General features: G+C 52.6%; 9 protein-coding genes across 9 annotated transcripts; 4 read left to right on the top strand and 5 right to left on the bottom strand.

Moving 5' to 3' along the window:
* The first annotated feature begins 78 nt into the window (after window positions 1–78).
* On the top strand, window positions 79–2,181 carry LCB1 (serine palmitoyltransferase component). The gene is made up of 3 exons (XM_062948092.1): window positions 79–544; window positions 606–1,715; window positions 1,785–2,181. Exons 1-3 carry the CDS (start codon window positions 314–316, stop codon window positions 2,007–2,009), a joined length of 1,566 nt encoding a protein of 521 aa, XP_062799495.1. The 5' UTR covers window positions 79–313; the 3' UTR covers window positions 2,010–2,181.
* Window positions 2,182–2,718: 537 nt separating this feature from the next.
* On the bottom strand, window positions 2,719–5,525 carry GGA2 (ARF-binding protein). The gene is made up of 4 exons (XM_062948091.1): window positions 4,717–5,525; window positions 3,983–4,661; window positions 3,438–3,931; window positions 2,719–3,382 (listed from the first exon to the last, which is right to left on the bottom strand). The coding sequence occupies exons 1-4, from the start codon at window positions 5,260–5,262 to the stop codon at window positions 3,176–3,178; spliced, it is 1,926 nt and encodes a 641-aa protein (XP_062799494.1). The 5' UTR covers window positions 5,263–5,525; the 3' UTR covers window positions 2,719–3,175.
* Window positions 5,526–5,782: 257 nt separating this feature from the next.
* On the top strand, window positions 5,783–7,036 carry TSR3 (ribosome biogenesis protein tsr3; the record flags this gene model as incomplete). Its single annotated transcript, XM_062948090.1, has 1 exon — window positions 5,783–7,036. One exon carries the CDS (start codon window positions 5,783–5,785, stop codon window positions 7,034–7,036), a length of 1,254 nt encoding a protein of 417 aa, XP_062799493.1.
* Window positions 7,037–7,237: 201 nt separating this feature from the next.
* IFM1 (translation initiation factor IF-2) lies at window positions 7,238–10,477 on the bottom strand (the record flags this gene model as incomplete). The annotated part of the gene is made up of 4 exons (XM_062948089.1): window positions 7,238–7,389; window positions 7,465–9,909; window positions 9,934–10,378; window positions 10,457–10,477. The coding sequence occupies 4 exons, from the start codon at window positions 10,475–10,477 to the stop codon at window positions 7,238–7,240; spliced, it is 3,063 nt and encodes a 1,020-aa protein (XP_062799492.1).
* A 429-nt stretch (window positions 10,478–10,906) lies between these two features.
* QC764_508320 (uncharacterized protein) lies at window positions 10,907–11,977 on the top strand (the record flags this gene model as incomplete). Its single annotated transcript, XM_062948088.1, has 1 exon — window positions 10,907–11,977. One exon carries the CDS (start codon window positions 10,907–10,909, stop codon window positions 11,975–11,977), a length of 1,071 nt encoding a protein of 356 aa, XP_062799491.1.
* A 177-nt stretch (window positions 11,978–12,154) lies between these two features.
* On the bottom strand, window positions 12,155–13,459 carry QC764_508310 (uncharacterized protein). Its single transcript, XM_062948087.1, has 3 exons — window positions 13,121–13,459; window positions 12,470–13,062; window positions 12,155–12,407 (listed from the first exon to the last, which is right to left on the bottom strand). Exons 1-3 carry the CDS (start codon window positions 13,185–13,187, stop codon window positions 12,288–12,290), a joined length of 780 nt encoding a protein of 259 aa, XP_062799490.1. The 5' UTR covers window positions 13,188–13,459; the 3' UTR covers window positions 12,155–12,287.
* A 211-nt stretch (window positions 13,460–13,670) lies between these two features.
* Window positions 13,671–15,327, top strand: QC764_508307 (uncharacterized protein). Its single transcript, XM_062948086.1, has 2 exons — window positions 13,671–14,333; window positions 14,391–15,327. Exons 1-2 carry the CDS (start codon window positions 14,173–14,175, stop codon window positions 15,247–15,249), a joined length of 1,020 nt encoding a protein of 339 aa, XP_062799489.1. The 5' UTR covers window positions 13,671–14,172; the 3' UTR covers window positions 15,250–15,327.
* Window positions 15,328–17,583: 2,256 nt separating this feature from the next.
* QC764_508300 (uncharacterized protein) lies at window positions 17,584–21,608 on the bottom strand (the record flags this gene model as incomplete). Its single annotated transcript, XM_062948085.1, has 4 exons — window positions 17,584–18,513; window positions 18,591–19,138; window positions 19,214–20,959; window positions 21,024–21,608. 4 exons carry the CDS (start codon window positions 21,606–21,608, stop codon window positions 18,228–18,230), a joined length of 3,165 nt encoding a protein of 1,054 aa, XP_062799488.1. The 3' UTR covers window positions 17,584–18,227.
* An 874-nt stretch (window positions 21,609–22,482) lies between these two features.
* Window positions 22,483–24,713, bottom strand: QC764_508290 (uncharacterized protein; the record flags this gene model as incomplete). Its single annotated transcript, XM_062948084.1, has 3 exons — window positions 22,483–23,067; window positions 23,127–24,354; window positions 24,412–24,713. 3 exons carry the CDS (start codon window positions 24,711–24,713, stop codon window positions 22,483–22,485), a joined length of 2,115 nt encoding a protein of 704 aa, XP_062799487.1.
* Between the last annotated feature and the right edge of the window lie 54 nt (window positions 24,714–24,767).

The raw sequence follows: 24,767 nt of genomic DNA, 5'->3' as shown, positions 1-24,767 counted from the left end.
TTTTCCGAGGCTGCCGTTGTGCTGTGTTGTCACCCTAGCGGCGCGCGCGACCGCTACCACCACTGCTGCTTGCTGCTGCTGCTGGAATAATTTTCCCCAGCTGCAACTTACCACGCGACACCGACACCGCAACACAAACGCGACAAGCATTTGAAGAGTTTACCTGACGGAACGGCGTTTACACTCTCCTTTTCTTTTCAGCGAGCGAGCGGGTTTGACCAATGCGATTGACCTGTTAATCCTGTGTCTTCCCCTACATACCAGATCGATCTTGAAACAACAACAAGCACAAGCAGGAGGAGGAACAGCAAACATGGACCTCCAAGACCTCCAAACCCGCCTCAACCTCTTCCTCGACCACGCGGCGACCACCTTCCAAAAGGTCCCTGGCAGCGCAGTCCTCATCCGCTATGTCAGGTCCAGCTACCAAAACGACCCCGTCAGATCCGCCATCGAGCTGGTGCTGGTCATCTTCTTCATCCGTTATCTCCTCAGCCCAAGTTACTCGACCAGCAAGGTCAACTACGTCAAGCTCACCGAAGACGTACGTCCTTCTCCCCCCTTCCCCCACAATAACCTCTACTAACCTCCCCCCCCCGCTCAAGGAAATCGACGAACTAGTCGAAGAATGGACCCCCGAACCCCTCGTCGCCCCTCTCACCCCCCTAGAAGAAACCTCGCTCGAGAAACTCCCCATCCTCGTCGGCCCCTCGGGCCCCAAATCCAAACTCTCCACCGGCAAAACCGTCACCAACCTCGCCTCGTACAACTTTTACAACCTCAACGCCAACGAGCAAATCAAGGAGAAAGCCATCGCCACTCTTCGGACGTACGGCGTTGGGCCCTGCGGTCCTCCCCAGTTCTACGGAACGCAGGACGTGCACATGAAGGCCGAGGCCGATATCGCGAGCTACCTAGGCACAGAGAAGTGCATCGTCTACGCCCAGGCCTTTTCGGCGATTTCGTCCGTGATTCCCGCGTTTTGCAAACGCGGGGATGTTATCGTGGCTGACAGGGCGGTCAATTATTCTATTCGGAGAGGGTTGGAGATCAGCAGGAGCAACATCAGGTGGTACAACCACAACGACTTTGAGGACCTGGAGCAAGTCATGAGGGGCGTTGTGGCGGAGCAGAAGAAGAAGGGCAAGCTGACCAGACGGTTTATTGTCACCGAGGGACTGTTTGAGACGTGCGGGGATATGAATAATCTGCCCAAGCTGGTGGAACTGAAGGAGAAGTACAAGTTTAGGATTATTCTGGACGAGACTTGGTCGTTTGGCGTGCTGGGGCGGACGGGGAGGGGGTTGACGGAGCATCAGAATGTTGATCCGACGCAGATTGACATGATCGTGGGGAGCTTGGCTGGGCCGCTGTGCGCGGGGGGTGGGTTTTGCGCGGGGGATGGGGATGTGGTTGAGCACCAGAGGATCGCGGCGGCGGCGTACACCTTTTCTGCGGCGCTGCCGGCCATGTTGGCCATGACGGCGAGCGAGAGCTTGAATGTGTTGCAGAGCAACCCCGAGATTTTGGCGGGGTGCAGGGAGAATGTCAGGTTGTTGAGGGGGCAGCTGGCCGAGGGGAGGAGCGAGTGGGTTGTCTGCACGAGCGCGGCGGAGAACCCGGTGCAGCTTTTGGTGTTGAGGGAGGAGGTGGTGAGGGCGAGGAGGTTGGGGTTGGAGGACCAGGAGAGGTTGCTGCAGGAGTGTGTGGATGAGGTATGTTTGTTTCCCCCTGCGTCTTGGTACCGAACATGAGCTTGGTTTAACTAACGAGGTGTAATATAGGCTCTTGCGAACGGGGTTTTGATCACCAGGCTCAAGGGGATGAGCATTTCTACTCATAACAGCCTGAAGGATGGGAGCTGGATTGTCCAGCCTGCGCTCAAGGTGTGTGTCACTTCGGGCTTGAGCAAGAAGGACATCGAGAAGGCGGGGCAGACGATCAGGCATGCTATTACCAAGGTTATGACCAAGAAGGGGAATAACAAGCTTAACTTGCCTGCTGCGTGAGGGGGATGGGGACGTGCTATTATATAGACGATGGGATGATAGAATGGGGTAGACCATGGTGGGGGTGTAATAATGATGATGGTTGGTTAATGCTGCAGAGGAAATGGATGGATGAGATGGGTATATATATATAGAAAAGGGTTAAGGGATGAAGATATGAACAGCGGGGGGGGTGCAGGGGGTTTAATGTGTTTTAATGGGATGTGTATAATTTGTACATGTGGATGGGGATGGGGATGGGGATGGGGATGGGGATGGGGATGGGGATGGGGATGGGGATGGGGAAAGGGTATTTAGTTAGGTATTTGCCGTTGGATTCGATGGCTCTCTCGTTCTATTGAGGGGGTTGTTGGGGCAGTTACAATGCAAGTAATGATGAGTGTTTTTCCTATTACTTTTTGTTCTCAAAACCGAGGTAACCACTTCCAAGATGTCAAGATAGCCCCCGCTGTTGTCTAAATCATATACAACATCACCATCACCATCCGCCTATCCCCCCTTTCCATTATTCCCCTCTCCTCAATCTTCCCATCACCCTGTGCTTCAGCCCAAGCCATGCCCCGCACACCGCTCTGCACAAAACGTCCCCCTTCTCCCCAGCCCTCTTCCATGGGCCAGCAAAAGCCGTGGGAGAGGAAGAGGGCGGTGAGGAGGGCCCAGCAAGTACCACAGCATCTCGGCGGGCTGCGCTTTCGTGATTGTTATGCGGTGTCCAGTTAATATATTCGAGTTGAGATGATTCAGCATTGTCTTGCGGGATAACGGCAAGGCTTCCGAGCAAGTATGAAGAGGTCATGCTCGAATGACGAGGATGGTGCTCAGGTGTCATTGAGTAAAAATGAGGAAGGAGCCTCCCCCCTGAGACCATGCCATTACACCACACCGCTCACACTGCCCTACCGTTGCAGTCACTGCAGTCAGGTAGTATAAATAGGGGCAGGTCCATCTGGCAACAAGAGAAGAAGAAGAAGAGAAAAAAAAAGAGACGTCTTGTAATTCCAACACCCGCAGGTCTCGAAAACACCAACTGTAATCGCTTTTTCAGCCTCCGCGCTCTCCGCTTCAACTATCAACATGCATCATGTTCCGTTCCTGGCTCAATCCCGGATATTACAACACAGACCACGACGCGCCAGACCCTCACTTTCCACCACCGCTGGAACCGTCTACGGAATACTAAACTCCGGCACCTCCCCCATCTCGTTCTTCACCTCCCCATTCAGCTTGTAGCTCACCCTCCACCGCAGCTTGATCTTTTCCACCTTCTGCGACTTGTCCCCCGAGCGCCACACCTTGACCTCCTGTTTGACCCCGTTGATTTGTTTTGGCAAGAGGTTACGGCCGGACTGTGGCGTGAGTTGTAACTCATAGCCCTGTCGAAAAAGTCAGCATGAGGTATTCTACACAATACTAACGGCAAAAACATACTTTGGTCACTGCTAGTTGAAAGTGCAGTTCCGTTACTGGGAAGGGAGTGTTGTTGCTGAACAGCATGAGCAAATCCACCGGTGGTTGTCCCTCGGCCGCTCGGAAGGCCTTGAAGTCAATCTTGAGATTGGTGTTGTTGATAACGGCCGTGTGCTCCCTGGGCTGGGCGGGAGCTTCTGGTGGGAGGGCCGAGGAGAAACTCCACTCGTCATCGTCGTTGTTTTGGGGTGCCGCTGGCGTGGGTGTCGCTGGCTTGGAGCCAAGAGAGGCCAGTTGGGCAAAGGGATCGTTGGAAACTGGTTTGGAGGCGGGCGGTGAGAACGCCGACCTGACAGGCTTTGGGGTGGTCGTCTTGGACGAGGGCGCCGAGCTGAAGGCGGAAAAATTTGAGAAGCCAGGGGGTGGTGCTGGTGAGGTTGATGTTGATGCGCTGTAGTTCCCTCCAGCGCTGTTGTTTTGTGTAACCGAAGACAAAAGAGCCGGGCCAGGGATATCTGGGACTGTTAGCCATAGTCCAACGTTGGTGAGGAGGAAAGAAAGCATACTAGTATTGGCACCAAAACCCAAAGCAATACCGCCCGTTTGGCCGTAGCTACTCGTTTCCCCTAAGGACAGGCCTAGGAGGTCATTTTCAAGACCAGATCCGGAAGCTTGAGATGCCCCTTGACTGCCAGAACCGTTTGTGTCTGCCGCAGCGTCGTCAAAGTCAATCAAAGACAGCTCGCCGGCTGCGCCCTTCCCACCAGCACTCGCCGATGGGGTGAAATTGGGGTCGGCCAACTTGGCAGCACCCTCAAAGTCTCCCTTCTTCAGCAGCCTGTATCTCTGGAAAGTCCGGTGAATGGCATCGTTAATTTCCAGCAGCTTCGCGACAGCTTCGTGGTCTTCCGACTCTTCCTCACACATCTTCTGGATCTTTGGTTGGGCGCTAGACAGGGCTGAGGCAAGCTCCGAGAACACATCACCGTCCGCCATCTTATCACCGGGCTTAAACTGCGCTAACCTCTCCTCCAACAACCTCGCCTTCTGCTGAATTTTGGCCACCTCCTCCGCCGCTTTGGCGCGGTAGTCGACCTTCGATCTTGTATCGTAACCCGTCATAATTTTCATCAGTTGGTTGGCCTCGCGAAGGTCCTCAGGGGTGCCCCTGCGAATGAGCTCTTGTAGCTTGGCCGACTGGGCTTCCCTCTCCTCCTTTTCCATCTCCTCTGCCGATTTCAAATTCTATTCGGTTAGCATCGCAGCCCATAGCTCACAGACGGGCCCGTCAAGAACCTACATCGCTAGGATTCAACACGGCCGCATCCTCCCTCCTGACCTCCGGGAACGTATACCCCTTATAACTCAATAACCGGTGCATATCTCTAATGAACCCCAAGTCCTCCCTGTACCTGCTCGTCTCGCAAATCGTACCGCGCCATTCTTCTATCAGCTCGAGGATCTTGAGCTGGACACGGGTCGGGCGGATAGGCGGGCGTTCGGGGAAGCGGCGGACCAGCTCGTTCAGGAACTCCTTGGTGCTGATTTGCAAGTGGAAAGGGTAGCCGCAGTTCTTGACGCATATATCCAACAGGTTCAGAGCCAGCATGGCAATGTTGGGGTTGCGGTGGTTGATGTAGTTGACAATGGCCACGGCCGCCTCGCGCGGGGCTGAGCCCTTCTTGGCGTTGATGAGGTCGCTGATCTCGAGATTGAGCGCGAGGTTGGGTTCGTAGTTCTCGGGACTGCAGGCCGAAGCAATGTATCGTAGAAGCTGTGACGGCGCCGGGTGACCCGGGTCTCCCCAGCGGTCCCTTGCCGCGTATCGCGCCGAGGCCGCCTCCATTGTTAATGGTGGTGTTGTTCTTTCTGGGGGCGGTTCGACGGGGATGGGAGCTCGGCTCGTCAGTGGTGTCTGTGTCGGGGGGGATAAGGACAGCTTATGAAGCTGGAATATCAAGCAAGTAGTGCTATGAGTACAAAGTCGTCTACAGCGCCAGTATTAAAGCACCAGTAGACAGGCAGCAACGTGAATTTGGGATGGGGTTGAGATTAGGAAGCTTGGACTGCAACTGTCGGTGGCAGCAAACAAGCAGGTGGCAGCATGCAAGAAGCCCGAACGACCCGTTTCTCGAATAAATCCCAGGGGGTATGTAGATCCAGGACCCCTGTGAAAGCTCCCGGAACGTTGCATAAGCGGGGTAAACCTCAGCTGGTAATAGTGGGGGTGACGTTTCCCACCCCACCATAAATTATTATTCTGACATTTTTCAGCTTCCTGATATCACCACCCACCCTCACCACCCTCACCACCCTCACCACCCTCACCTCCCTTCACAAAAACATAGCCCCCTCTAGCTATCACCATGGTCCGCCACAAAAAAGACAACTTCTCCCGCGGCGGCAAGAACCCTCACCGCGGCCCCCCCCGCCACTCCAACCGCCCCGAATCCAACCCCAACAACGATGACCCTACCCTCCCCTCCTCCTCCACCACCACCCGCTCCCGCCCGGCCTTCAAAGCCGCCTGCTGGGACCTAGGCCACTGCGACCCCAAACGCTGCTCCGGCAAGAAACTCATGAAGCTCGGCCTCATGCGCGACCTCCACCTCGGCCAGCGCCACGCCGGCGTCATCATCACCCCCAACGGCAAACAGACAGTCTCCCCCGCCGACCGCCCCATCCTGGAAGCCAACGGCGCCGCCGTGGTCGAGTGCTCCTGGGCGCGCACCCAAGAGGTCCAATGGAACAAAGTCGGCGGCAAACACGAGCGTCTCCTCCCCTACCTCGTCGCCGCCAACACAGTCAACTACGGCAAGCCCTGGAGGTTAAACTGCGTCGAGGCTCTCGCGGCCGCTTTTGCGATTTGCGGACATTTAGAATGGGCCGAGGAGATCCTCGCTCCTTTCTCGTATGGCAAGGCGTTTTTGGAGATCAACGAGAAGTTGCTCAAGAAGTACGCTGCCTGTGAGGATGAGGCGGGGGTCAAGAGGGCGCAGGAGGAATGGATGGAGAGGTTGGACAGGGAGTATGCTGAGAATAGGGAGGAGGCCGAGGGGGATGATATCTGGGCGGGGGGCAATGTCAACAGACGAGCCCCAATAGACTCGGACGATTCGGATGAGGAAGAGGAGGACGACGAGGAGGATGATGATGATGATGATGATGAAGAGGAGGAAGAGGATGAGGTTGATGGGATATACCTTGGAAGCAATCCGCCACCACAAAAAGGGAAACAAAAGCAATCTCAACCAATACCAGAGGAGGAAGAGAAGGACCCGTTTGCGATATCAGACGACAGCGATGACGACGCCGAGATGGAGGCTATTCGGAGGAAGATTCTGGCTTCGAAACCGTTCACCGAGAAGGAGGACATACTTGAGAAGAAACCAGAAGTGATCTCTAGGCCAACACCACATTCGCAAAACATGAAGCCAGACTCGGATGCAGAACCAGATTCGGACAATGGGTCGGATAACGAGGACTTTGACGACATTATCGATGCCACACCTATGACAGATCGCATTGGGTTGTCAAAACTGGAGAAGGAGCGTGCCAGGGTCCAGACAACAAGCCGGACATTCTCGTCAGGAGGAGCAAATGCTCCAAATAGGTGGTAATGTAAAAGGAAGAGCTTGTCCCTGCTTATGATGGAATGTACAGATATTTTATACATAAATATTTTGGTTGGGCATTTTTTGTTGCCTACCAAAAAACCATGCCCTCATGACCATGAAGATGAGATGCAGCGTGATTTTGCCTCGGTCTCTATAAACACCCCATCTAAATGCTCCCCAATCCCATTTATATGCTTAATCATCTTACAACTTCCTCTTCTCCCTAATCTCCTCCACCATCTGGATACGATCGCCCTCTTGAAACTCATCCCACCCCTCGAACATGATACCACATTCACCACCCTTTTTGATCTCGGTCACCTCCTTCTTGCCATGCTTGAGTTCATCGATCGTCCCTATTTTTCACAGAGTTAGCACCCCCATCATCATCATCATCATCATTAGCAGCAGCAGAAGTAGCGTAAACTCACCCTCGTAAACCACCTCCTCCCCCCTCAGCACCTTACACCTCCCCCCGGTATTCACGACCCCATTCCTCACCCTGCACCCCGCCACATTATGATACCTCCTCCCCTTGGTATTAATCGCAAACACCTTCAGCACCTCCGCCTCAGCCAACACCCTAAAGCTCACCGTCGGCGCCAAAAGCTCCGACAACCGTCCCCTGACATCCTCGACCAAATGATAAATAACATTATGATCCAAGATCGGCACCCCCGCCGCGTCAGCCATGGCCTTGATATGTCCCGCGATGGGGTTATTAAAGTTGATGATCGCCCCGCCAGAAACCTGTGCGTGCTCGACATCGCTCTCGTTGATTTGCCCGGTCGACGATTTCAAGATCCTGGGGCGGACTTCATTGTTCCCTTGCTCGAGGATGGATGCCGTTACGGCCTCGACAGAGCCGTGGACGTCGCCTTTGATGAGGTAAGTGAGGTACTTTGTGCCGGTGGCTTCATCATCTTCAGGAATTTCCTCCCCGTTGGCAGCCCGTTCGGCAGCTTCCTTCTCCTTGCGCTCCTTTTCCATTTCCGCCATCTGCTCAATCGCCTCTTCGCGCTCCTTCTGTTCCTGACGGTACCGGACGGCGACCTTGGCTGTGTCTTCGTCTGGTGCCTGGAGGACTTGATCACCCGCCGCGGGTGGTTCCCTCCACCCCAAGATCTCGACTGCTGTTCCGGGAGGAGCCTCTGGGATTTCAACACCCGCTTCGTTTCTCAGCAGACGGATCTTGGTGGAGACTCTTCCGGCGACGATGAAATCACCTGGGCGGAGGGTACCCCTCTTGACCAGAACGGTGGCCACACGACCGATGGGCTTGATGGAGGACTCCAACACCCAGCCCTCTGCCATGCCATCTTGTTCCGCGCGGATGTCGAGCATCTCGGCAAGCAACAGAATATTCTCCTCGAGGTCGTCCATACCCAAGCCAGTCTTGCCACTGACCTCGACAACCTGAACATCACCGCCAAAGTCCTCCAACTCCACCCCCTGAGCGCCAAGATCAGCCTTGACACGGTCGGGGTTCGCCTCGGGCTTGTCCATCTTGTTGATGGCAACAATAATAGGAACGTTAGCCCCGCGCGCGTGCTTGATAGCCTCAATAGTCTGAGGCTTCACACTATCGTCCGCAGCCACCACCAAAATAACCATATCCGTCACCGTAGCTCCCCGCTGCCTCATCGACAAGAACGCTGCGTGGCCCGGTGTATCCAAGAAAGTAATCTGCTTCCCTGAACTCATCTTAACCGAAAACGCACCAATGTGCTGCGTAATCCCGCCATGCTCCTGACTCACAATCGACGACTTCCTCAGATAATCCAGCAACGTCGTCTTCCCATGATCAACATGCCCCATAATCGTCACCACCGGCGGTCGCAACGGCAAAGAAGAGGGGTCCTCCGGCGGCGGTCTCGGCCTCAAATCCTCCGTCTCTCCCGTCTCCACCGTCGGCTCAAACCCATACTCCTGCGCCACCAGCGCAGCCGTCTCACCGGTCAAGATACTCTCCTGACTGACCTCCTCAAAGCCCAGCTCCTCCAGCTGCCTCACAAAATCCCTAGCCTTCACCCCCAGCGCACTGGCAAGGTTGGAAACGCTGATGAACTCGGGCAGCAAAATCGGCGTCGGCCCATCCAACTCGGCCAACCTCTGTCTTTCCTTTTCAGCCTTCCTCTCCGCCTTGCGTCGGCGCCTTTCCTCGGCATAGTCAACATCAAACTCCTCATCCTCATCGTCATTCCTCCTCCTTCCACCCTTTGACCTTTTCGACTTCTCCACCACCACCTCCCTCTCCCTCCCACGACCACCTTCCCTCCTCCCGACAGTCTCCCCCTCCTCACCAACCACCTGAACAACCGTCCCGGCCGCTTGCATCCCCCACGTCCCACGCAACGAAGCAGCAACCCTATCCTCCGGATGTACATACCTCCCCCCTTCCCCCTGCTCTTGACTCTCCACCCTCCTCACCTGCGGCCGCTGACCCGTCTCATCAGCCCAAGCCCAAGCAGCCTTGTCCTCGGCCGTAAGCATAATCTTCTTTGGCTGCCTCGACTCCTCCTTATTCGCAGCCACAAGCTTAGCCCACTCATCGCTCGGACTATTGCTGTGCGGTTGTTGCGCGGGGCTCTGCTCACCACCCCCCAATTGTGAAGCCGTCAACCGTCTTCGATGCGTCTGCTGATACTCTGACGACGGAGGAGGAGCTGGCTTATCAAACGGCATTGATCTTGCTGGTCGGGAAAAGTCAAAACCTTTGACAGTGCCGGTGTCATTGTTGCTTCGCCTTCTTGTCAGGTTGGCCCATTCGGGGAAGGGGTTTGACGGTTTTGATTGTGAAGACGAGGGAGGGTTGAAGGTAGGTCTGTCGGATGGGTTGAAGGTAGGTCTGTCGGATGGGTTGAAGGTAGGTCTGTCTGATGGGTTGAAGACAGGTTTGTCGGCGGGGTTGTAGTTCTTGTGGCGGCTGAACTGGAAGGGGGTGCTGCTTCGTTCTGATTTTTGGTCCCGTGCTGGGGAGGGCTGCCATTGACGAGGGGGAGGGGGTGGTGGTGGAGGAGGAGTAGAAGCCTTTGGCGGCGGAGGAGGGGGGGGAGGAGGAGGCGGCGGCGGTGGTGGAGGAGGTTTCGGTGCTGGGGGCTTTAATTTCGGAGGGGGCGCCTTTGCCCAGGCTGGCATGAAGCCATTGTTGCGGGTGTTGTTCGAGATTCGGACCTGGCCCGAAGTTGTTGGTCTTCTCGAAGTCGACAAGGTCGTCGGCTCGGTTAGGCCATTGCTAACGAGTGCTGAGAAGATTCTCGCGGAAGTGCCTGACCGGAGGCTGTGTCGGAGATTGTAGCTGTAGCTGTAACTGCAGAGCAAGCAGGCGGATGGACGCCTCTGCTTCTGTGGTGGTGGAGGGGTTAACCGGCCATTATGATATGGAGAACTGGAGAATGGCGCGTGGAAATTGAAAAAACTCACCTGCCATAGACCACCCCTCATGATGTAGAAAACTGTTGGAGCATTGCGCTTCGGACTGGAAACGAGAGGAGGGGTTGCGATGTTGGCGCGTTATCTCTCTCTCTCTCTCTCTCTCTTCCCAGCATCCGTGGAATTCTTGGACTTTCAAAAATTCAGCCAAGGCTCAAGCTTTCCCAGCCGAGAGACAGGGATCCGCAATCCGTCCACGGGGATTTAGCGGGCGCTTTCCAAAAACCGGGGCCCCGATGTAACGCTCAAAAGGGTTAGGGTTATCCCCTGAATAGCTAAACCTCATCTCATTTGCAGAGAGACCGTGAACAACTCACCAACCATCAGTCTCTCACTTTTCCTCATCACCACCACAAAATTTCATCACTGTTTTCTTTCCCCTTTCTCATATTTCACTTCTCTTTACATATCGATTTGCAATACCCCTCACCCCCGCCCATCATGGCGCCCACCAAAACATCCAAAGGCAAAGCCCGCCTCACCCCCAAATCCACCACCTCCTCCCCAGACACCCCCCCCAAACCCTTCCAGGTGGCCCCCCCCTCCCTCAACCCCCTAACAGAAACCCTCGACCCCTCCCACATCTACATCTCCCACCTCGACCCCCGCCCCTCCCCCTTCAAGCGCAAAATCTTCCTCGTCCCCGTAGCCATGAACCTCCTCGTCCTCGCTCTCTTCATCCTCCGGCTCCGACACATCTTCCCCTGGTACCTCCAACTCCTCCTCTCCCTCTCCGGTCAAGAAAACCCCACCACCCTCCGCTTCACCGACCTCACCACCTCCCAATATCTTTGGGTCCTCCTCCGCCGCGCCTCCACCTTCCTCCTCGACTTCACCCTCGCAATCTTCGTCTGGCCCTGGCCCTACGAATTCCTCATCGGCTCCCCCCTCACCGGCTCCCCCTGCCACTGGCGCTACAAAGTCGGGTTTCGCCCCTCAGAAATCTACCTCCGCCGCTCCCGCAAGTGGGATGTCGAAATCCTAGGTAAAGGTAAAGACCTCCTCGCCAACGACGACCTCCGCAAGGTGTTTTGGAACCAGATCCGTTCCGCCACGTCCCCTATGCTCCTGCAGCAAAAGACTGGGTACCTGACTATGGACGCGAATTGGGATTTGGACTGGGCGGGTATGGTCGCCGCCACGGAGCTGGTCGACAAGAAGGTTGTTGACGAACATGTCTTTGGGACGTTGGTGCTGGTGTACCATGAGAATTTCGGGTGGTTGAGCATTGATCTTTCTGACACGGGGGCTAAGCCGGGGACGAAGGAGGATGAGAGAAGGAAGCAGGTGTTCAAGTTTAGGGATGCGCTCGCGGCGATTGGGCAGGAGGATTTGTTCTTTAGGTGGATCGAGGTTGTGCAGTTTGAGACGGGGAGGCCGGGGGGTTTTACGGAGGAAAGGCAGGTGGAGGTGGCGCAGAAGATTAGGGATATGTTCAAGGAGAAGGGGGTGGATTTTGATGAGTTTTGGAAGGAGGCCGTGGGGACGGAGGGGTTGGCTGGTATGCCCTGATTATTGCGTCAAGTTGTATGTTTGAAAGGGTTGGTGGTATGTGTTGATCAGTTTGGTTGAATATGGTGTTTAATGGGTATGCGTGTGTACGACATGGTTCAGGTGTGATAGATAGCATTTAGAAGGGTGGATAGAGGTATATACGGTGGTCACATATGGGCATGGTGTTAATCCAAGATAAATATATGTAACGAGCAAAGGGGGAGGAGGATACCAAAAGCGCATGTAATAAGAGACAATGTAATAAGAGAACCCAAAAAAAGCCGGCCTGAATCGTCCATCAAAAACAACGCCTAGTGTCGTCGTCTGCTCATTTCTTGCCCTTCTTCTTCGCCGCAGGACCAAGAGCCGCCTCGCGCTTCTTGGCCTCCTTGGCCTCGATCTCGGCCTTCTTGAGACGGTTGGCCTCGTCTTGCTCTTGCTTCTCAGCCTGGTTGAAATATTAGTCACCTTCTCCGGGTAGAACCTCATCTGACAATACGATCAACTTACCAATCTCCTCGCCGCCTCCTCCTCTCTCTTCGCCCTAATCTCCCTCAACCTCGCCAAATCCGCCTTTGCCTGATCCGTCTTGCCCTGCTCATGAAGCTTCATATATCTCTCCTTGGCCTCCTGCGCAGCAATGGCCTCCCTCTCCTTCTTATTCGGCGCCGAAACAGCCAGCTTCTTCGTCCCGGCCGCGAGTTCCTCGTCATCATCCGCGCTCTTCTTGGGGACCTTGGTCTGGTTGCGAGCAGCACGGGAGTGGTTCGGGTTGGCAGGCATTTTGCTGGCCTCCTCCTCCTCGCTCTCCTCCTCGTCAGAGTCTGACGGCATATCCCCCACTTGGACAGGTCCCTTCTTCGCCTTGATGGCGGCTTCCTTGGCGGCCTTCTTTTGCTTCTTGCGCTCCTCGCGGCTTAGCTCCTCCGCCGCCGCCGTGGGGATTTTGACGGCGTCGTTGTCGTCTTCGGATTCCTCCTCCGAGGAGTCATCCTCAGAGTCGGAGTCTTCTTCTTCGTCTTTGGCTGGGGCGTCGCCCCACATGCCCATTTCGTTGCCGTCAGCGTCGAGGGGGCGGAGGTTCTTGGAGAAGTGTTTGCCGCCTGGATTGGGGTTTAATTATGGGGTTGGAAGGGGGAGGGAGAAAGGGGAGGGACATACCACCGCGGGTGAACTTTCTGAACTTTCCTCTGCCGCGAGAGCTAGCTGCGCCGCTGCCGCCTGCCATTTTGACTGATGGGGGTCGTGGTGATGGGTAGATCTAAATGCTTGATGGCGGGGTATCGCAAAGTTGGGCGCTTTTGTTAAGGCGCTGTGGTTTTGCTGGTCTTGGGCGTAGGCTGCGAGGGTGAGAGGTGCTTTTTGAACTGAAGAGTCTAAGAACCAAGAGAATCTTTTCTTATCTGGGCCAGATAATATTCACTTTACAGCAATGCCAGGAATAATAGCAACCTGAGGAAAAGGATAAACCACAAACGGTTTGGAACCCCGCTGTGGGGCTTGATGGTTAGGTATGGCTCCCCACGGCCCGGGCTGTGCAATTCAGTTGGCTCTGTGTGGCTGGTGCCTGATGTGGCCCGGGCTCTCTCAGGGGCCGACGCTTTCTGATTGGATGGTTTGTGGCCCCGCTCTCGACGACAAAGTTTCCTTTAAAAGTCTTTCTGCTCGTCCCAAATTTGAAGGTTTTCTCTTTTTCTTCTTCAACAACATAAAACTTCATTTTTCCTTCGTATTCACTCCGGTAAAAGTCTTACACCATGACGGTCTGGAGGGGAAAGCGGGGGATAGATTGACACTTTCTGCATTTACACTCCGGTGGTCGCTCTATATCGGCCACTGGGGACCATGATGCCAGAGACATGCCTCTTTTAGATAGAACATTTGACTGTACACACACGCACACGAGAGCAACCTCAACAGAGCTCCGTCTTGTGAGTTTCTGAACTGGCTGAAGAAGTGCTCTTGCAGTCGCTCCTGCCTTCCTTCCTATTGAGTTTCCCACGCAACCTTCTCTGGGAGGCCTTTGCACAGACCAACACAATGGACATTTGGTGTCGCTGCAAACCTCCACCACTTACTCTTTCTTGATCATGGACTGTCCAACGTTTCGAACATCATTGTGGACGCGTCAAGCCTTGTAACTTCATGTTAGGCCTCCCTTGACAATTCTTGTCTCTCAACAACAACTGTTGGCACAGACCCCCCACAGTATAATGACTTCGGTAACTGGTCCCCAGGATGTGGTCCGTAAGATGGATCTGGTCTCTATGTGTATGCGCGCGGTCGCTAAGCACATGGCCAGCCTCACAACAAACCATCTCGTGCTTTTACCAGAACCCCGCCTCAGGCAGCTTTTTAGGCTCTTGAATCCAATGTAAGTCGATGTCTCTCTCGCTCATCCAGACCCTCCACACCGCTCACCACCACCTAGAATGACATACACCCAATGGCAACTCCTCGCCGATGCCATTTACATCAACACCTCACGGACAAACACCCCACATGGTGTTAAGCCTTTCCGCTGGGAAGATGACGTCGAGCCGGACGAGTTACCCAGACGCATCCAAACCATGCAGCCGCACCCGGGCAACGTTCACTTCCTCACCATTCTTAAAATTAAAGATATTGAGAGATTCAATACCCGCGACCTCCTCCTCCTCGCTGAATTGCGCAGCCTGGTCATCCTGCACATGGAAGACCACGGCATCAAAACAGCCGCTCACTCGGGATTCTCGTGCAACAAACCGAGCTTGAATCTAAACAACCACCTCATCCGAGGTTGGAGCGAGAAAAAAGAACCCTTCCCTTCCCTCCGCAGTCTCATTCTCTTTGCCATGCCAGGCTCGCTCAGTATACACATGCTGCACTATGCAACTAAGTTCCCCAAGATCAAGGCAGTGTACGTCAACTCGCCAATGACAAACCCGCCACCGGTCATCGGCCAGCCGCTGAAGGACGCGCCTGCCTGGGCGCCGGTGGAGTGTTACCGGTACGTGTACTGGGACATGGACATGGCTTTGCAGTATGAGGAGCTGGGACTGGATAATCCGTATACTACCATCACTTTGGTGACGCCGTCGGAGCCGGGACAGGTGAACACCAATAAGGGTTTACTGAGGAATTTGTGCGTATGGGAGTTTTCCAGGGATTGGAATGTTGAGGTGCAGGCTGAGGAAGCGCCTACGGTAGCAGTAACGCAGCCTAAGAGGAAGGCTACTACTGAGAGCGCGGGGGTAAAGCCGAAGAAGAAGTCGCAGAAGATTGGGGATTTATTGAGTAGTTTTGGATGATGGTCTTGGTGTTGTTTTGGGACGCAGTTACTGTGATATTAGCGTTTGTTTGCATCGGTAGCGTATGGGGCGTTGGGTGGGTTTTTTATATGGGCCTTTTGCTTATTTTTTTAAAGCCTCTTGACTATCTTTCAAGGCATCTTAACTATTTTTCAAGGCCTTTAAAAATGATTGAAACGCTTTTGAAGATAATTCGAAGGTCTTCAAAGATAATTCAAAGGCCCTTAAAGATAATTTAAAGGCCTATTAATTTTCTTTCAAGGTCTTTAATTATATTATAGGAAGGGTAAGTAGATAGGTATAGAGGGGGGCGCTGGTAAAATAAATAGGGGGCTCCGTAAATGTTTCTCTCTTATTGTATGGATATGGGCTCTTGTAAGGGAGGTAAGCATATTGCAGGGGTCTCAAACGATACATAGAAAGGAGTAGACTACGTAATATCATCCTCGACATGAGCTTGGTACCTAGTTGGACCAAACTCTTTTTGTAAATCATTGGCACTTATCTACCTAATAATAGACTCCTTCGTTAGCTCCCGCAGAGGCAAGTTACCGTCTTCATTGAAAGTCGTTTGCTATAACATTAGATAATAACGATGGACAGCGGGCGAGGTGATTGAATTCAGGGACAAGTCCTGATTTAACGAGCAAGAACTGCGTTGGGGCAATACCTGTCCAGCTTTGGGAAGGTGGCTCTTTTGGTCGTCGAGGTTGTTGGCCAATTGTGGACTGTGCCGAATTCGAGTTCCTAATTCGGCTCTGAGTCGCTCTATCGGGTTTCTGGTCGAGTTGACATGGCCTTGATGGTGAGGGCAACTCTGTGTTCATTGAGTCGCGCCTGTTGTTTGCAAACGGGGGGGTCAATCCTCTGTCTACCTACCTTACATAAGTGGGAATATCTTGTGGGCTTTTTTCGTCACTTGAGTCTCTGGTCGAGTTTATATGGTGTTTATGGTGGAGATTTTAAGGCTGGTATCAAGATGGGACAGGATAGAGGGAGAGACTTTTTTATTGAGATGGGGGAAAATGGGGTAAAGGTAGGTAATATCCGGCAAAAAAAGAGAGCTGCCAATATAAGAACCACAACTGGGCCTTCAAGAAGATTCTTTCGGTGCCTTGTCTTTGTCAATCACGGCGGCCAGCACCTCGAATCCGTACCAGTCGGGCTCAGGCAATCTCTTGAATCCGCCATCGAGGCCAAACCAATCAGGCAGGTCCGCCAACTCTTCCCACCAAGGTTTGCGCCTGGAGGGATGGGTATCGCTTTCGACGACAGCTTTCTCCTTGGTGACTCTCCTCTTTTTGGAGCTCTTCTTGATGCTGCCTTTCTTGCCGACTCTCCGTTTGCGGTTTGGCCCACCACCATCTTCATCCTCCTCATCATTATCTTCGGCCGACTGACAAGACGAGCCGGAATTATCTGGCCCCACTTTCTTCCCGAGGATGATAGCTTCTAGCTCCGTCTTTGAGGTTCGAAGGGATGTTCGTCCACCTGTCTTTAGACATGACTGTGTATGTTTTTTTTTTCGGATCAGCAATGATGATAAAGTCTGACATGGGAGGAAATCAACGTACACCAACGAACGAGAAAGGGCACCAGGATCACGTCGTCAAGGAAGCTTTCCTTGCCCTCGCTAGAGAAGAAACCATGGTCTGCTCGGTCAACGTTGTACCGAAGTGACTCAATATCAACCGCCATCCACGCGGCAATCTGCAAGTCATCAAAGGGCTTCCACTCCGTCACCGACATTTGCGTCAGCTTTTGCGAACTTCTCCTTTTACCAGCCCTCAAGCTTCTTGATCAGGTCGCGTCATTCGGCCATCTCTTGCTCTGCAGGTGTCATCGGTGCAGGGGTTTCCTCCATTTTGACCTCAGGAACGAGTGCTGGGTCTTCATCCTTGGGTTCCGCGACATTTGTCAAGACTTTGTCGACGCAGGCGCGATTCCTCCGCTGTTCTAGAAAATCCTCCAGTTCGTTTGCAAACAGGGGTTCGTCTAAGAGAAGATCTTCGACTGCTTTCTTCAAGGGCTCTCGTTTTTCGGTATTCGCCTGTTGGGTTTGTGGTCCGGCAGGCATGATGGAGGGGAGGTTATTGTCTGAGCAAAAAGTGTTGATGGATTTAGGGAAATGAGAAAAGAAGTGATGAAGGATGAATCGGGAGGGGACACTCACTTAAACAATTGCCAGTGGCAGGAAAAACATGGTTAAAAGCTACCTTGACTGGCTCAGGGCGTGCTGGGCTGGGCCTGAGGGAAAGTTTAATGTGGGAGCAAGGTGAATGGGGAAGCGAGCAAAGAAGTGTCAGAAACATTCAAGAAGCCTCGAAGAACCATAGGTAACTTGGAAGCTTTCATATCTTATACACTCATTCCAAACCCCCTCTTAACGACGTTCCCATGTCTGTAAAAAGGTAACAGGTATGTACAGATATATACCCATATATCTTGCTAACGCTGAAAAGGCCATGTTTTGAACTGGTAACGGAGAAATAAACGAGAAAGGTTATATACTGGCCGTAATATAAACATTATATACAAGAAGGGTATCTTTGTTTCGTCTTTCCTGAACACCAAGACAGATCATGTAAACCATTCCCTGCTTTCCCAGAAAAACGCCTCAAGCCTAGATCATCTACCAAATTTCCTTCCTTTCATAAACCCAACATGTATGCTCAGCCTCACGAAGACTCTTTAATTGCCCATTGTGTAAGAGATATATACCAACCAGAGTCCCCGCAATCATGTTCTGTTGTCCGAAAGTATATAAAAAAATGCGAAGAAAGCACAGACTCCTGACGACTACGAGAAAAATAAAAATGATCTCGATCTCCAAAACCCCATGTGTACATAGAAGAGAGATACCCTGAACAGTCGTCCTTTATGTGGGGTATGAACGGAAAGTGGAGGGGTTCAGTGCGGTAGGAGAGATGAGAAAAGAGCATATCCCCCCAAAAACATCTCGTTGTTCAGCCCGCATACTAACGGCATATACACTCGCCTCGTCCAGTTCCGAATGGACAATTCGTGGGATGCATCTGGGAGTTCGAGGAGACCCGGGTGGTCTGTCTCGGAGGCAACCACGTGGTTTGTAAGGGCGAGGAGCTCGCCACACTGTTGTCCTGGATACCCAATCTGTCACCCTCTTGTGCGTTGTGGAATACGTCCTGTTCTTCGTCATCGCTGTCCTTGTCATTTTTGCGGTTGAGGCTTCCGATCAGTATTTTCCAGACATTGCTGTTCCATGGTTTGCGGTCGACGATGTCACTGGGTAGGGCGGTAAAGTTAGTAAGCCAGGGCAACGAGAGCTGAAATAAAGGCGAGACTTGAACAGTTGAACTTACAACTCATCCAGCTCTGACTTGAGCCCGTTGTCAAGATACCTCAGGCGCCTGGTTCCAGCTGGGTCGTTGCCGAACTGGATAAATTGTATCATGATTTTGGTTCGGTCGTGGTTATTTTGCTGCATTTTTCGTATCAAATTTTGGATCGGGTGAGCAATGTTTGGGTTCCCCTGCTTGTCGTCATCGTCCCACACACCATCGGTAAAAAAATAGATGCTGATTCCAGCTCCAGATTGGGGTCTGAAAATCGACACACGGCTTGAATTGCTCGCCGTGTCCGAGATCGTCACCCTAACGTTCTCCAAGATACGACTGAAGCTCGACTCGATGTTGCTGTTCTGCTTGGTGGGCTGTTTAAGTTCTCTTAAAAATTTTACAAGGTCGGTAGTTGAGTTCTTGTTCGCCTTCTTCTTCTGTGGTTCCGAGATGAGATAGAGCTCAATGCCGTCGGGATCACACGCCTTGACTAGGTAGGACAGCGCCTCGAAAGTATCCACAACACTTTTCCAGTACTTCCACATGCTTTCGGAGTCATCGACGATGAATATCTACACTTCGGGTTAATAAATGAACGCCATAGTGTTTGGGTGCTAATGATTAAAAGACAAAAGATTGTTCCCCACCTGTTCTCTGCCTTGCTGATACTTCAGAGCGTCGGCTTGTCCCAGCAAGTGTTCAAATGATCCACGTGGCCATTTCCTCTTCTTGCTACTTTCTTTGTGAACAAGAATATCCCAGACGAAAGGACCATCCTGTTCCCCACGCCTGGCGGTTGAATCACTGCTTGGTCTCGAGGCAGGCAACTTCCCCTGTCGGGTTGACCTGGGGCTGTAAACAGGCGAGGTTGTATCGGGCTGAGAGTAGGCAGGCTGAAAACCCGCCATGGTTTCTATGGAACCTAAATGCCTATCCGCTGCCCTTCCGGAATCGACTGACAACGGCCGCTGTGTGACAAAGAATGCCTGCTTTAGACCTTGGTTGTTCGTAGGTGAAAGAGCAGATGATGGAGGGCGCTGTCCGCCAAATAAGGGAACAACAACATCTTCAAGGTTGTGTTGATTGGAGTGTGGCACACCATGTGCACTGACCCGGGTAGGGAGGCTCCTAGGCGGAGCCCGTGAGTTAGAGGTAGGGATGTCGCCACGATATGCGGCAGAAGGATGGACGCGATGAGCGGGCGGTTCTTGTACTGGCCCTAGCGGTGGCCCAAGAGAATGGCCTGCCTTGCCAAAGTCCTCGCCGTCTTCGCTTTTGTTGTGATCGTTTGCTGCAACACGTGAAGGATATCCTGTCATGAGATCGGGTGAGCCCGAAGGATGAGTACCGTAGATAGCGCGCGGTTGAGCGTTGGATAAATGGGCTGCTTTGCCACGCGTGTTGTGACTGGGTTGAGTGCGGGTACCTGTAAGAGCCGTACGTGGTGTCGGACCATTGCGGGCGTTGTCTCCTCCAGCAGTCTTTTCTAGGATCGCCTGAAACTCTCGTATAAGCTGTTTGGCTTTCGATCTGTCGCAAGGGTCAACGCATAGCATTGACAGCATGATTCGTTCAGCTATAGGCTGGGTAAGGTCGTCACATTGCCGTTTGCAGGAGAGCGTTAGCTCCAACATCTCCTCGAGGGCGGCAAGCTCTTTTCCCCGGTTGTGAAATGCCCCATCAGGGCCGCCCTCTTTGAGACGTTTGATCAGACACTCGTCTCGCCCCGCCTCGCCAGAGTTGATCCAAATGAGCATTTCGAAGTAGATACACCCCATTGACCAGATGTCTACCTTATAAGTTGCACCGCCATCTAAATGGCGAAGTTCAGCCGTGGGTGTGGTGATCTCTGGTGCCCCGTACATCTTGGTCCCTTTGTTGTCTGGATGGAGAGTCTGCCTTAGGCGCATGCTGCTCAACCCGAAGTCGCCAATCTTGAAGATGTACTTGTGCTTGTAGGGCGGCTTGTCTTCGGTGAGGTCTTCGCGGTCCTCGAACACAAAGATATTGGACGGTTTGAGATCTTGATGGATGCCTCGCACAGCAGGGCAGGCCTTGTGATTGTTAAAATGGTGAAGGAGCTCTAGGCCTCTGAGAAGATTCAGCATGGCTTTCCATACATTGTACACCTGCCAGGGGTAGTAGGGCATATTGTTCCTAGCGTAGAATTCCGTCAAGCTTCCTTTGTCGGCGTATTCAAGGAGCACATAGCCCCAACCCCCCTGCCTGAACGAGCCGTAATATCGGAGGAAATATCGCGATGCATCCTCTTGCAATGAGTTGTTCTTCAACCCAATGTATGCCACCAGCTCGTTTGAGAACGTTTCCTCGGCTTCGCGTGTGAGGTCCTCGTCGTCGTGTCGTAGGCAAATCTTCTTCACGGCAATGGTTTCCTGTGTCTGTGTTCAGCCTACACCTTCAATATTCAGCATGCTTATATAGAGGCCTTTTTCTTACCACCAATTGACGCAACTCGCTGTCCGAGTTGATCTTGAATTTCTCAACGACGGTGGAGTTGTTTTTCGACCTGGATAGTTCACCGACGCGTTTCCATGGAACGATACACCGCTCGGCCAGGGGATGGTTGTGTCGGCACTTTGTCTCCAGCATAAAGGGGTTGAACATGAATTGGTGCTTGTCAAACGCCTCCCATGCTGCGAGACCTTCCTCTCCGGTGGAAAAGACGGCCATGGCAGGGTCAGAGTGAGGATGCTGATCCCGCAATAGGGGCAGATTGTGGTCGTCAATATGATTGTTGATGAATTTGGAAAGATAGCTGATCCTGAAGGCGTTATGTTTCGTACTGAAAACCAGGATGGAGAAGATGCGGAGAAAGCTTGTCTGGATAGTTTCGACATCGAGGTTTTGCAACTCGCCTTTGCGGGAATTGAGCACCTCGTTGATCTTGTCGGGATCCCAATACTTTTCCAACGCCTGGTAAGGGATATAGCTCTCTTCCTGGCCAAAGCCATTGATGCCCCGTGAGCAGAGCGATGGGACCTCTTCCTGGAAGCCGATGAATGGGTCCAACCACCTGGCCATCTTGATGGTTGAGCTGATACCGATTACCCCGCGATCGCGTGGTGAGGTGTGAAGGGTAGCCCTCAATGAAGGGCAAAACGATGACAAGTTATAAGGTAAAGAGGCGGCTTTGTCATATTGGGCTTCACACGCAGATGGGTGCGGAGTTAAATTGAAGCTTGGAAAAAACCAACCAGCTGGTCACAAAGCAGCCGCAGACGCGCTGGGGACGGTGAATGTGAGTGATTATGTCCAGGTTGACCTCACAAGGCTCTGTTCATTCGAGGTGGGTGGTGCATTTTGTGCGGTTTGGACGCCTGTCTGCCTGTGCGACCCAATCCGCTTCCCAACCGCTGACCGTCAGGTTAACCGCTATCAACAACGTAAGAATCGGGATTAACATCAATTGATACCATGAGTAACAGGGCTGTATGGGTGGAAACCCACATTTAGTGTATTAGCTTCTCATGACATACAGTAGGGCAAACCAAGTGAAAAGCCTTGTGCAGAGTACCTGACCCAAGAGGCATTCTGCAAGGCGGGAGTGGAAGCCGAGTTACGCATCACAACAGCCCAGCCAGGCATTCACGGCATTGTACCTTCCGCCGGGAAAGCGGCTAGCCCGATGTCGAAGACGTGGGAGGCGATCACTCATTGGTGTACCGGTTCTCTGGTGAACGATAGCTGTGCCTTATGAACTTTCGCCAAGAGCCCAGTTGACCTGGCGTTGCTGCACCGTACATGGCGATGCAGCGTCCTTGATGCTTTGGGGAAGACTTGGCTTCCCACAGGCTTGATGAGCCGGCAGATCAAGATGAGGCCGCCCAGATGCTCGAGAAGGAACTCCTCAGGTCTTGCATATGTACCATCTAGATACCGATCATCATATTTGTCCCTATTTTAGCTTCAATTCCCTCTCCGCAACACCCATTGCGGTTGTTCCTTGCTCTTCGTCAGCAAGCTTCTTTCTGTTCCAACATGCTCTCAGTCTGTTCCAGCATGCTCGCAAGCACTCCCTCCAAAAAGACAGATAGGAAACGAAACACCAAATGGTGATAGTAGCGCCCATGAGGGGGAAGCATATCTTGGCAAACAGTTTGAAGAATTCCCCTTTCCAGATTGGAAAGCTCATTTCCAGATTCGCTTCATCCCACTGGAATAAACCGCTGCCGAAGAATGTCTGGCTGTATGTTAGCAAAGTCGTGAATGCATGGGCGATCAAAGTCGGCAGGCCGAGTCTTACGGCAACGAAGGTTCCAGGTAGGAAGAGAAGGGTGACAATAGTGATAACATGCATTGAAGATGTGTCCTTCTCGGTCTTCTGCGCTATTACGTGCATGCTTTCGGTCACTGACTCCATATTGAGTGTCGACTTGTGCATTTGCTCCGTGAATTCCTCCATCCGCTGTTGGCTTATATTGGCACTCGCATTAAAGAGCTTGCTCTGTTCCAGGTTGCGAAACTGGAGGACATGTTCAAACTGTGATGATCTCTCGTGTTAGCAATAGGCTTGCGGTTCAACTAAGTTGCAGAACATACCAGTCCCCTGCCATCATGGAAGAGGAGCATCAGCGTTGCAATCCGTGTCTGCTCCATCTCTAGGGCTCTCACAATCGACGTGGCGCGTCGAGAGAACTCAGCAAGCACTGGCCTACAAGCCTTGAGGTTCGCTGGAAACTCTTCCGCTTCAATGAGGCTTTCATAATGTCTCATTACATCACGAAGGACATCGGAGTCCAACTTCATCACGAGGCCAGCGGTATGCAGATCCGCTCCAATTCCGTTGAGCTCTTGTAACTTCTCAAGTGAAATGTCTTTCAACATGTCAAACGGATCTTGATCATGGTGGATTCTTCGGCCCTTCTTCTCAGTCGATGATTCCGGTGGGCAACCAAGTATGGGCGAGAATGTTTCTCGCCGGACAGGGGAACCCGGGAAGGACTGCATACTTGTTGCAGTCGAATTAGTAGACGCTCTTGTGTTCAGCGGACTGATAACTGCTGACTTCAATGTACTACGCCGAGTGAAGGTTCGCGTGGAATTGAAGGGGCTGGCTGGGCTTCCTGGGTTGACAAGATCCGGGGAAGTGACCAAGTTCGACTCGACTATTTGGGAAGAGCTTATAGGGGCCTTGAGTGCCTTGAGAAGATTTTTGGTATCCAGCGCAAGAGTGCTCTCCATTTTCCCGACGGGAGCACGCTGGACCTTGTTGATTATTGCTCGCAAAGTCGTTTCCAGTTTGGTAATATATTGACGCCAGTTCTCTGAACACCACTCGAAAGCAACAAGGTGGGTAGTAAGACTTGCGGAGAAAGAGCCTTGGATGTCTACCAACGCCTCCGTTGTTAATTCCTCATATGAACTGGCCGCGTCGGTGATCCGATTTTTCATCTCGGCATTAACGCTGATGTTTACCCAAAGTGACTGGCCAGACCGGAGGTCGAAGGAGTGATAGAGGGCTGTCTGTCGGAATGAACCCGCTGAGTTGTTTCCAACAGATGTCTCCACGCTCCATAGATTGTAACAGAGCTTGATCTCCAGACCAGATCGACCCAGCCGTGGAATTTCGAAATTCTGGACTTTTGACGCCACTAGATAGTTCTCGTGACGGAAAGATGTATAATGGAACTCCTTCCTGTTCTGCGACTGCCCAAAGCCCAGTAGGAGGTCCACAAAAGGAGCCATGACTTGAAGAAACGACATGCTGAATACAAACATCTCTTTTGAACAGTCTAGAGGTGCTCGGGAGTGTTCGGCTTCGAAGAATCTGGTTCGAATAGTCAGCACTGGCCAGCGGTCCTGGGTAGAGGGGAAGGTGACTTACACATGTCGACATATCGGGTCTTTACGGTTGATTCGAAGATGTCGCTTTAAGTCAACCAGGCTACTGCACTTTGTTGAATGGAAGCCATTTTCCCCATGAAATGCTTCGAGGAACTCCACCAAGGCATATTCAGGATTGGGATCAAAAAGCCGCTCTTGCACCTCGGCGATTCGCTTTCGATATGACTGCGAAGTGTGTCGAAAGCATTTTGAGCGGAAAAGGTTCGAAGGCCATGCTTCTGCGATGTCACAGCAGGATTCAAGCTGGTCGTAACAGTCGACCATGGTGCTCGGGGTAGACATTTGAGAAGCTTGTGTGTTGCGCAGTTAATACCTTTCTTCCACGGAGACTCTTAC

The sequence above is a fragment of the Podospora pseudoanserina genome, chromosome 5 (assembly GCF_035222485.1).
Source record: "Podospora pseudoanserina strain CBS 124.78 chromosome 5, whole genome shotgun sequence".
Lineage (NCBI taxonomy): Eukaryota > Fungi > Ascomycota > Sordariomycetes > Sordariales > Podosporaceae > Podospora > Podospora pseudoanserina.
This window is presented reverse-complemented; position numbering and strand designations above follow the sequence as displayed.

What these genes read in the sequence shown, in the direction of transcription:
- LCB1 (XM_062948092.1), top strand. Translation starts at nt 314, where the DNA reads ATGGACCTCCAAGACCTCCAAACCCGCCTCAACCTCTTCCTCGACCAC. An exon ending in ACGTCAAGCTCACCGAAGAC is followed by an intron (nt 545 to 605) that starts GTACGTCCTTCT and finishes CCCCCGCTCAAG; the next exon opens with GAAATCGACGAACTAGTCGA. An exon ending in TGCAGGAGTGTGTGGATGAG is followed by an intron (nt 1,716 to 1,784) that starts GTATGTTTGTTT and finishes GGTGTAATATAG; the next exon opens with GCTCTTGCGAACGGGGTTTT.
- GGA2 (XM_062948091.1), bottom strand. Translation starts at nt 5,262, where the DNA reads ATGGAGGCGGCCTCGGCGCGATACGCGGCAAGGGACCGCTGGGGAGAC. An exon ending in CCGTGTTGAATCCTAGCGAT is followed by an intron (nt 4,662 to 4,716) that starts GTAGGTTCTTGA and finishes CTAACCGAATAG; the next exon opens with AATTTGAAATCGGCAGAGGA. An exon ending in TTCAACTAGCAGTGACCAAA is followed by an intron (nt 3,383 to 3,437) that starts GTATGTTTTTGC and finishes CTTTTTCGACAG; the next exon opens with GGCTATGAGTTACAACTCAC.
- QC764_508310 (XM_062948087.1), bottom strand. Translation starts at nt 13,187, where the DNA reads ATGGCAGGCGGCAGCGGCGCAGCTAGCTCTCGCGGCAGAGGAAAGTTC. An exon ending in CAGAAAGTTCACCCGCGGTG is followed by an intron (nt 13,063 to 13,120) that starts GTATGTCCCTCC and finishes ACCCCAATCCAG; the next exon opens with GCGGCAAACACTTCTCCAAG. An exon ending in AGGAGGCGGCGAGGAGATTG is followed by an intron (nt 12,408 to 12,469) that starts GTAAGTTGATCG and finishes TATTTCAACCAG; the next exon opens with GCTGAGAAGCAAGAGCAAGA.
- QC764_508307 (XM_062948086.1), top strand. Translation starts at nt 14,173, where the DNA reads ATGACTTCGGTAACTGGTCCCCAGGATGTGGTCCGTAAGATGGATCTG. An exon ending in TTTAGGCTCTTGAATCCAAT is followed by an intron (nt 14,334 to 14,390) that starts GTAAGTCGATGT and finishes ACCACCACCTAG; the next exon opens with AATGACATACACCCAATGGC.